This window comes from Cebus imitator, unplaced genomic scaffold (genome assembly GCF_001604975.1).
Source record: "Cebus imitator isolate Cc_AM_T3 unplaced genomic scaffold, Cebus_imitator-1.0 Scaffold349, whole genome shotgun sequence".
In the NCBI taxonomy this organism is placed as follows: domain Eukaryota; kingdom Metazoa; phylum Chordata; class Mammalia; order Primates; family Cebidae; genus Cebus; species Cebus imitator.
Window position 1 is genome coordinate 5,242 of NW_016107664.1, and position 11,251 is coordinate 16,492.

Sequence of the window (11,251 nt, forward strand, 5' to 3'; positions counted from 1 at the left end):
AAAAAAAAAAAAAAAAAAAAAAAAAAAAAAAAAAAAAAAAAAAAAAAAAAAAAAAAAAAAAAAAAAAAAAAAAAAAAAAAAAAAAAAAAAATCCCATCAGGGTGAGGGTACTTTGCTGCAATTAGGCTTTCATAAGCATTCCATGGTTAGACTTCCCTTCAATAACCACAAATTTTATTAAGTGTAGGCCATTAAAACAATGAAACAGATATGAACAAGTTATTAATATTCTTTTATAAACTTCCATAAGCTATCCCTAAAAGAACTATTTTTTGAACCCTTAAAGGAAACAGAAGCTTTTTTTAGTCTCTCATATATATAAAATAAACCAATCACTTAGGTCAATGTGGTAAGAGATTAGGTGCACCACACTTCATTCACAACCTTATGCTGAATCTACTGAGAATGCAGAAATGAAAGATTTAATGTCCTGCTCATCAGTGTCTCCCTTAAAGTTGTTCCAGGCTACTTTATTCACACTTAGTATATTTTCTGAGTGCTTTACTTAAAAACAGCAAAACAAAAACAAAACTGAAATATAAAACACATGCTATAAAGAATACAAATAATAAATTTATAGTTTGACAAATTTTTATGACACAAACATATCCCTGTAACCATCACTCTGATCAAGAAATAGAACCCAATAAGCTCCTTTGTTTCCCTTCCCAGTAAATAGCACCCTCCAACTAATCATTATCCTCAAAGCTATTGCCATGGATAAGTTGTGCTGGTGTTAGAATTTTATAAGTAAGGAATCATATTCTATTTCACTAATTTATTTCATTCACTATTTAGCATTTTCTTTGTGAGATTTAGCCACACTTGCTGCATGTAGTAGATGTTGGTTCTCTGTCATTGCTATGTATTATTTCAACGTGTGAATACCTCACAATTCACATCCCCATCTTCCATTGAAGAGCACTTAGATTGTTTCCAGATTGAGGCTATCATGAATAATGCTGCTAAGAACACTCTTTATGAATCTTTTGGTGCACTTATATACATATTTCTGAAGGGTATATAACTAGGAAGGGAATTGCTGAGTCACAGGTTATATGCATGTTCACATTTAATAGGCAAACCATTTCACAACGTGGTTTTAAATTAATTACACTCTCACCATGACAATGTTTGAATGTTTGTGTTCCCCTAAATTCATTATGTTGAAACCTAACCTCCAAGGTGATGGTTATTTACACTCTCAGCATGAGAATTCCATGAGATCTCAAATGCTTGGAGCTAACAAATAGTACTAAAGCCAATGAGAACTAATTCCTAACACTGGAATGTATTCACTGTCTTTCCAGTCTCTAGTATAGTGGTATTATTTCTTCTTTAACTTTTGTAGGAATTCACTGGTGAAGCCATCTAGGTCTTATAGCTTTGCTATGGTCTGAATGTATGTGTTCTCCCCAAATTCACTGTGTTGAAACCTAACTTCCAAGATGATGGTATTAAGAAGTAGGGATTATTAAGTTATGACGGTGGGGCCCTCATGGGTGAGATTAGTGCCCTTATAAGCAAGCTTGAGGTAACTAGCTAGCCCTTTTGTTCTTCTGCCTCTGCCACACTAGGACACATCATTCATCCCTTCTACCATGTGAAGTCACAATAACAAGGTGCCATCTTGGAAGCAGAGAGGGCACCTTGATATTAGGCTTCCCAGCCTCAAGAACTGTGAGAAATAAACTTATGTTATGTATAAACTATCCAGTCTAAGCTATTTTGTTATGGCAGCACAAATGGAGACATTTTCTTTGTAAAAAGGTTTCTAATTATAAATTCTATTTCAAAAATAGATATAGGACTACTCAAACTTTCCATTTCTTCTTAATCTTGGTAAGATCTGAGTGGTTCATTCTTTCAAGTCCAAGCATGAAATTCACTTATGTCATAATTTTTGGAGATAAAGCATTAAAAGTTAAAGTTTTTGGGACACTACATTCATTTTGTAACTATTGCTTTCATATGCTTGTGCCAAGTTTGTTATTTGGGTTCCACAAACAGGAGATGATATAATGTAAAACAGAGGGAATTTCATTTTCCCTCAGGTTGGCTCTTGAAATGTATTCTTGACATAGCAAATACACATACGCCCCCCATCACCTTGCTTCTCATTGTTCAGAGGGCATAAAGTGATTACCTTTATGGAAATATACATCACAGGATAATACAATGAACATCTTATAAAATAGTGGCTAAAAAGTAGAAAAGGAAAACACTGCATTCAGGGTTTCACTTTATCTGTGGAGGTTTAACTTGATGTACCCCAACAAATCTAAGAAAACCAGGTGAAAGGAAGAAAGCTCCTAAATCATGTGAATCCTAATAGAGTGGATCAACAAGTGCCCACCTTGGTGAAGCTACCTCAGTATGAACACCTGCTTAACAAGCAAGCTGAACTTCTAACACAATCTGTTTCTTTTCAGTACAATAAGATCATGAACAGCATGGTCTTGTACTAAGTCTCACATTACTACTACCTACTTACATCTCTAAATGCTTCGACATGCTTTACCACAGTGGTTCTCAAACATGCCTGTACAGTTAAAATCTCTGGATATTAATGGCCAAATCCCGTCCCAAACAAATGAAGTCAAACTTTCTGATAAGGTGAAATGATGTTTTTGAAGGTCTGCACAATTGACAGTGTTCTGCTGTTCCTCATTTGGTTCATATAGCAACACTGCTAGGTCCGAGAGCAAACACCATTATGCCTGTTGAACAGATGATTCTGTAGAAAAATGACTTGTCTCAGGTTATAAAAATCATAAGCAGAAGAGTTAGAAGCAGAATCTGGATGTTCTAAATCCTATTTTTCTACATGTTATCTTTATAGAGGATCAACTGAAATTTGCAAAAAAGAAATATATCTTTTTACATAAAGTGTAAGAAGAGTAGAATAGAATAACAATAAAAAAATTAAAAAGCCTTAAATGTTTGTCAAACTGAAAAGAATATGAATATTAGACTTTGAATTAAGGACACTCTATGACAGAAATTGAAATTAAATGAAGCTGACTATTCATTCAAATGGATAAACGTCCTTTTGCCTTATAGATGGGATAAAGTTGATTTTTTAGAAAAAAGTTATTTCTATTATGCAGAAAAATATATAAGATGTAAACAAATAATGCATAAGCCTGTTGAAAAAGACTGGCAGATCAGTAAATGAGCGGATAAATACAGGTATTGTGGATGTAATGCTGAAAATTAAATTAGGAATTGCCATGGATACATATCCCTTTAAAAATTAAAAATGCATATTGAAGGCATAATAATATAGTAATAAAGAGGAATGAACAAAAAAGAGAACAAAATCAAACAAGTTTGTAGTAAACACATACCGATTCACATCATTATCCTTGAGAATTCTCCAGAAGCAAAAATGTCACTATTATACCCACAGTAGGGGCTAGAGGAGTAGCTGCTGAAGGTGGCAAATCCAGAATAGAACTCTCTGGTCAGTTTCTATTACTATGTTTGTCTGAGAAATATTTTCCTCAACTGTTCTTATATTCCATTTCAACAGGGAAAACATAATTTCACAAGACAAATCTCATAAGCTTTATCAGTATTAGCACAAGGGTAATATGTAAAATCTTCAATGTTTTGGTTCATTTCACTACCGTGACATGCCAAACTAGCTGGTCCCATTATACTACTGAGCTAATAAAATCCAAAACAATTCTCATTTACTTCCCCTCTTTCTTCCTCTTTATTTATTTTGCCATTTTGTCAGTGAAAATCACACTTATCTGTCAAGGGAATCCCTTGGCTTTTCGGAAGAGCTCATCTGAGATAAGAAACACATAATTTGCTTGAACCCACGAGGTGGAGGTTGCAGTGAGCCAAGATTGCACCACTGTACTGCAACCTGGGCAACAGTACAAGACTCTTAAACAAAAAAAAAAAAAAAAAAAAAAAAAGAAAGAAAAAAGAAACACATAATTAAATATTACGAGAGAGGACACTTTTGAAAATGCTATCTCCTGTAGCAGCCCTAACAACTTCCCTGAACCTGCTAACCAAATATCTAATGAAGAAAAAGAGAAAATTCGTAACACTTGACCATAGAGCCAATCTCCTGCAAAGTCCTCAGGGAGTTCTCATTAGCTACAAACCAGAGAGCCATGTGAGTGCCTTAGAAGTATGTGGTACATGTTTTATTACCCAAAACAGAGAAAACCTACCCTTATGAAACAGGAAGGGATGTAATCATTCCGCACTTTAGCATGAAACTCTATGTATTTGCCAACCAGAACATTGGGCAACAGCCCTGATGCAGAGACTATGACGGAGGTGGCCAGAGTGCTACAGGACGTTCCCAGTTAGACTTCCCTTGTAACGGCCTCTCTCAAACTACCACTTCAAACGACACATTAAAAATCACAACAGGGTAATCATGTAAATGGTCATTATACCTCCACTGGTAGCTTAAGGGACTCTGGTAGTTAAGATTGCTGCTTTTCAAATTCTCCACACAGGTTGACTATCAGAGACCAGAGAATGATGACAGAAGCTTCTAGTTCCCCCCAGAAAGCTGCCTTTATCTAGTTACAGGAAACTGAACTCAGTGTAGGGCCCCTGCTACTGAACTAAAAAGGTGATTCTAAAATACCCAAAATAATAGCAAGGGCAAGTTAGACAGTCTGTTTGCTAACCCAGGTTCAGAAAGAGATTTCCCTGTTCTGGAATGGATAAACAATCAAACAAAACCATAGTAAAGATCTATTTAAAAAGTCCTGCAGAACATTCCAAAGACTCAGTGGAAGAAAAACCATGCTTTAAGAAATATCTTAATATTAACCAGAAACCAAAGAAAAACTAGAAAACTGGCAACCACAATAAGAAGAGCAGACCTCTATAAACCTGGAGCAGAAAAATAAGATGATGACAACAACGATTATAATAATGGCTCACAATTACTAAGTGATTCTTCTGTTCTAGGTTCCATTCCAAGCAATTTACATATATTAACTCATTTAATCCTCCTAATAATTAAGTGGGTACTGTTATTATCCTCATGTTACAGGGGAAGAAATGGACTGAATCACAGAGAGGTATAAATAACCAGACATCACACAGCTAAAAAGTGACAGGGTAATTCTACTGCTAACCACTAGACAACACCACCTGACACTCTATGGCATATAACAAGTTGTGATTTTTAAAAGATTATATATATATTAGGCTGATATAAAAACAGAATTGGGAAAGATTTCAGAAAAATTAAAAATGCAAAATGGAATAAAAATGTAATCCAAGAGGCAGTAAGACACAAAACTCACTTTGGAAGAAAAGTGAATCAGCAAAGGGAATAAGCAAATAGAGAAACTCTCCCCGGCTACACAGAAAAATAAGGCTAAAAATGAGAAAGCAAAGTACATGTGTGAGACGTCACACAATATGAATGAACAATTTTCCACATAACCTATGTAGTGCCAAAAGGAGGAGAAGAGTAAATAGGGCTTAACCATTTACCCTCTTGCCTTGGAAAGTTCAAGTACAAGAATGGGAGACAGGAAGAGGCCTGACTGCAATGGATTAAAAACGAATGGTTAGCAATAAACACAATTAATACATAACTGACAGCTCACCATACCCTGCACCTCACAATGCTCTTCAGGGGCCTCCCGCTGCCAAGCTGAGGAGAGGGAGGCACTTCCTGGCCCAGCAACATGCCCAACTTCAAACAGCAAGTGGGAATGCCAGCCCAGGCAGCTGGAATACAGAGCTATGCTCTTAGCCTCTAAGTGATATTGCCTTCAGCTTTATATTATTGAATTTCTTTGAAGAAATGAAAACAAATGTTACTGAGACAATCATCAAAATTATAACCGAACTTTTCTGAAATAAAAACAATACTTCAGTATATGGATCCGAAGGACTGACTATGCTCCAGACAAAATTAATGAAGAGACCACAACTAGACATAACTTAGCACACTGAATTACACAGACCATGTATTTCTGTTGTTGTTCTTGTTGTAATTATTATTATTAGTCCAAGCTCCAAGGTACAACCAAAACAAACTGTAAAGGTTTTAGAAAAGAATAAAAGTAGGCTGGCTTCAGACATGTGTACAAAAATAAATGTCAGAAAAAAAGGGAGCAACATGTCAAAAATTTTGAGAGAAAATATTCCAACCCAAAATTTTGTACTAAATTATAGTTTACATATGAAAGCAACATATGCAAGAGATCCCAAAATAAACCTTGTATGTACTTATCCTAAAATTTTCTAAAAACATATGCCAGTAAACTGAAACTGAATACACACACACACAGACACACACACACACACACACACACACACACACATACACGATTGACGTGTATGTCTCAAAATGTAGAACTCCAGTGTAGAAAAGTCATGACAAAAAAAGATTGAAAATGAGCACCAGCTGAATAAAAGGAGTAAATTTTAAACAACTGCTGGAATTATGACTTGAAAACTGAATGCAAATATCAAAGGTTATCCTTGAAATAACCTAATAAATAATTATCTAGGAGCCTTAAAACACTGAAGAAAGGAAAAATACCCACAAAACCTATTTAAAGATGCATTAGATTTAGGTATCTGGAATTTGTTTTTGTAATATCTTTATGTTTTTATCATCACTAACCACTTTACCAGGTCATTCTGCACTAGCTTCTCAACTTTCACAATGCTGACTAACCATGGTAAGGGGGTAGCTTACATGTAAGTATGTGTACTAAAAGATTTATTTTCAATTCTATCAATGTTAATAAAAATATGGGAAATCATTTCTCAAAATAAATCATGGTTCTACACCAAAATAAGGCAGCTATAAATTTTACCAAATTAGGAAACCAAAGGTATTTGACAAGAAGGGTACATGAGATATCTGAGGTTCATCTTATCCACCAGATGGAATAGCTAAAATATTCCACTTTGGTGCATTAAATAATAATTCTTCAACATTTAAAGCTCTAAAAATTCCTAATGTACTTAGTAAAAATTCATTTCCAATTTTTTAAAAAATGAGTACTATCTTTCAACAAATTAGTTCCATTAAATTGATATTAGCCCAAAAGGAATTCCTCACCTTTAAGAAAACAAAATGAAGATTATCTTTCTTTACAAATACATGAACACAAAAAATGTTTTGGTGGTAGGGATAATTCTTCTCAATTTCTGCACAAACCAACTCCTCCCTCAACTCTCTCTGATAATCATGACAATCTCAGAATTTCTGAAAGTACTGTAAAATTTGACAGTACTTTTTGAAAAGCACTAGTATTCCAATTACTGTTTCAAAAGACTCTTTGGGAAACATTAGGCTTAGATATATAAAATGCATTCTTGTATGTCAAGAGACTTCATGTTGCTTTTTGTTAACACATTAAATGGGTATATTTCTTTTACACTGAGTATGCTGTTTTTAATTTACCCATCTTAATGGCCCACTGAATTAGGGCACATAAAAAATACAAAATTAGATTAGGAAATCTGCTTTACTCACTAAGGAATATGTAAAGATCTATAATGATTCTTGACGCACTCTCTCAAACTGTTATTTTAGAAAAGTGGCTTAAATACACTGTGCATTAGAATTTTATCACGGCAAACCAACATTAGAAAAGATTTCCATTGACTTAAAAACAAAATAGACATTCTTATAAGTGGAAAATCAATCACCACAACCATTAAATGTCACAGCTCAACATTGGCAAGAAGCACAGATAACTGTTAGTTATATACTGCACAAATGATATATGTCCTTGGTTGAGGAAGTAGGTGCCAGGTTTTGAGAAAACTGTACATATATTGATTTTACATTTATTTAATGTGGCCATTTTAAGACACTTTATTCTTCTGATAAACTATGACTGCTTATCAAAAGATTCTATAATTCAGGAGAAACATTCATAACTTGTGTGTGAAAATGAAAACCACTGGCCCACAGAAATCAAGCCCACAAAATCCAATTTTGTGGATTTATGGCAAAAAAGCATTAAACTACTGTCTTGCCGGAACTGCAGTCTAGTCATTGAAGTAGAAGTGGCACAGTAGTAATGATTAAGGTGACACGTCACCCTGTCACAGCTGTTAATCAGCTTAATACTAGTTACATTATTGACATTCTTGTAATTACTTTTCCTAAGGCACATTTGTGCAAAATATATTTTACTTTAATTATGACCAATCAGAAGCAAGTTCAATACTCAGAAAGAATAATCAAGGTTGTCATAATGCAGGTATACAGTAAGCAAGGTGCTGTTCCGATCACCTGGGGCTGGCACCGGAGCAGAACCTTCAGCGTGACCACATCCTTGCCATACCTTGCCATCCTCGGAACACACGCCCATGTGCTCTCCACTTTCATCCAAGCTAATCTGATTTATCTTCACAGGACTCTAAAAAGAAAAAAAGGTGTGTAAAACTTCAGGAAAATATATATCAATAATCAAATGTCTTTGCTCTTTGTAACAGAGTAAGCTCTTTGTTTTCTTCTTAAATAACAAGTTTCCAACTATCTTACATAAAGTGCAGTAGAAACAAACTACGAGAAGAAAAGTAAGCCTACAGCAGCTACACAACATGAGCTTGAAAAGTAGTTTTTAAAAATATTTAGTCTTAAAATGGTTTGTCCTGTTGATAAAATAAATATAAATACACAAAGTTGAATGTGGAATCTTCAACTGGAAAATATCTCAGAGCAAGTAGGCAAAGGTCAGGGCACACCAGACCTCAAAAAGGCCACCCACTGATTGATGCTATTGAAAGATATTTCCATGTGCAGGATGAGACTGCTGGCTACAGAATCCCTTCTCATCTCGATCCCTAAATCACCACACAAGCAACACCCCTGAGATGCAGTCCATGAAAAATAAACTGGCTCCTTAAAGTTCCTAGAATGTTAGAAGAGGAAAGGTCCTTGCAGATAGCTATTTGATCATTTTGTAGAAGAATAAACTGAAGCTCATAGCAGGGAATCAAAACAGAGAAAAGAGAGGAGCCAGGGCTACAACCTGAGACGAACGAAGAACACTGCACGGGGCAGCAAGGAATCTACAAAGAAAGCAAAAGCTGATCTGGGGAGGCACCAAGGCCAGCATGTCCGGACGTCTGGCTGAGAAGTCTGAATTCAACTCCTACAGTCTTTGAAAAAATTCCTTCTGCAAATTGAATATCTTTTGTTAATAGTTTCCTTATTCGGATCTTGGGTTCATCAAACAATATTTTTAAAATATCCATTTTAGTCTTGGCAAATATAAATTCCACATACCTCTGATTGTAATTTTTTTGGCATCTGGTTGTAAGCTGCCTCAAATTATAATTTATTAAGTGTGTGCAGCCTAGGTTTCCTGTCCAATATGGTACTGTAGCCCTTAAAATTGATAGTTAAATTAAAATTCGATAAAACTTAAAAATTCAGTTCCTCTGTTGCACTAACACATGCCAAATGTTGAATGACTACATGTGACTAGTATTGGAAAGCAGACAGATCAGAGAACATCATCACTGCAGTAAGTTCTGCTGGACAGCATTGTTCTATGCTTAGAAAACTGAGACCCAATAATGAAAGCAACTAAGACACCAAGACATCTTTACAAGGCTCTTCTTTACTGCAAGTTACATTCAGCAGATTTTCTTTCTATATACATGTTTATGTAATTTATTCTTGGACTCTGGTATTGAAAAGCTCATGGCCTATCCTAATATTCTGTAAATCAGATTATATCATTTCCAAAGACCTGGCATACACATGAACTGTTATTCAACCCCAGAGGAAAGTAGTCAGCTAAGGCTCGTTATCTCCATCTCACAATGAGGAAAATGAGGCTTCAAGAATTTATGTGAGTGGTCTAAAGCCACAGTGCTACTGAGGGCTAGGCCACACCATAGTATTCCAAGTGCAAATAAACCAAAGTTTCCATTACAACATGTTTCTCACTGAATGGAAACCATTTGTGCCATCACATTAGCAATATTATGGGGGGAAAATATCATACCTCTAAGGTAATAGAATCCTTTCTCCCACACACCTCTATTAGCTATAGAAGGGTTTTTTTTTTTTCACTTTTTTTCTGCCAACGATCAATATTCATTGATTCATTTCCCTGACTACTAATAAACTTAAGCATTTTTCTTAAGTCTATTGGCCAATTAATTTGCTCTTCTGTAAACTGCTTGTGCACTTCTCTTACTCATTTTTTCCTATTAACATGTTTGTTGTTTTGTCAATCTATAAGAGCTGTTTTCTATGTTTAGGGTATGAGGTATAATATTTATCCAGACATTGTATATGTGGTCTCCTATTTTTTGTATAATGGTTACTACTTTATTTCTTACATATAAGTCTTTCATATTTCAGAATTCATTTTATTTTCTTACAAATGAATACCCAGTTGTGCTAGCCCAATTCATTAAGTACTCAACCTTCTACTCCTGAAGAGTAAATATTTATATACATTGACATAATATTCTGAGTTTTCAATTGTGGACTCTTCGTCCATTCCCATACCAATTCAGTACTGATTTAATTATAGAGGGTATACATAGTACATTCTGATATCAAGTAAGTCTCAGTCACAATTTTTCACATTTTCTTGGCTTTTCTCAAGTATTTATTCTTTGAATTTCAAGATCAAATGACCCCAGTGTTGCTAAACATAATGGTCCTTGTTCAATCCTAACTTACTTCACCTAATTGGAGCATGTAGCACCACTGATAACTCCTGGCTTCCACATCTCATGGTTCATTCCTTGTACCTCTTCTTTTTTACATCTATACTCAAAACATCAATATTTTATCCAGGCCATGGAATGACTCCTACATTTTTATTTCCAGGCTGGTTCTCTCCCTATTCCAGACCAATATCTAAGACGGTTTATTTTATGTCTGTACTTGGATGCCTAACATGCATCTCACCTAAAACATACCCAAAACCAAAATCTTGATATTCCCTCTCTGGAAAGGGCTCTTCCTGATGTCTTCCCCACCTCAGTTAATGCTTTCTGCATATCTTCTTCTAGTTGCTCTGGACAAAAACTTTCAAGCCACTTTAGATTTCTGTCTTCATTTCCACCTCTTCTGATGAAATTTATCCAGACTTTGACCACATTTTGCCACCCCTACAACTGCAATCCTGGTCCATCATTCCAGTATGGATCATCATAATGGTCTCCTAACTAGGTGACTTTCTCCTGCCACAAATCTCCTAGAAATCTATTCTCAACAAGCCTGCACAGTGACACTGTTAAGACGTTGATAAGA

General features: G+C 35.2%; 1 protein-coding gene across 1 annotated transcript in view; it reads right to left on the reverse strand.

The window, feature by feature from the left end:
• LOC108287632 (VPS41 subunit of HOPS complex) overlaps positions 1–11,251 on the reverse strand; it is an 89,541-nt gene that overhangs the window by 5,109 nt on the left and 73,181 nt on the right. The window contains exon 5 of the mRNA XM_017506154.2: positions 8,313–8,387. Within this exon, the coding sequence (XP_017361643.1) occupies positions 8,313–8,387 (75 nt within the window). The remainder of the gene's footprint in view (positions 1–8,312; positions 8,388–11,251) is intronic.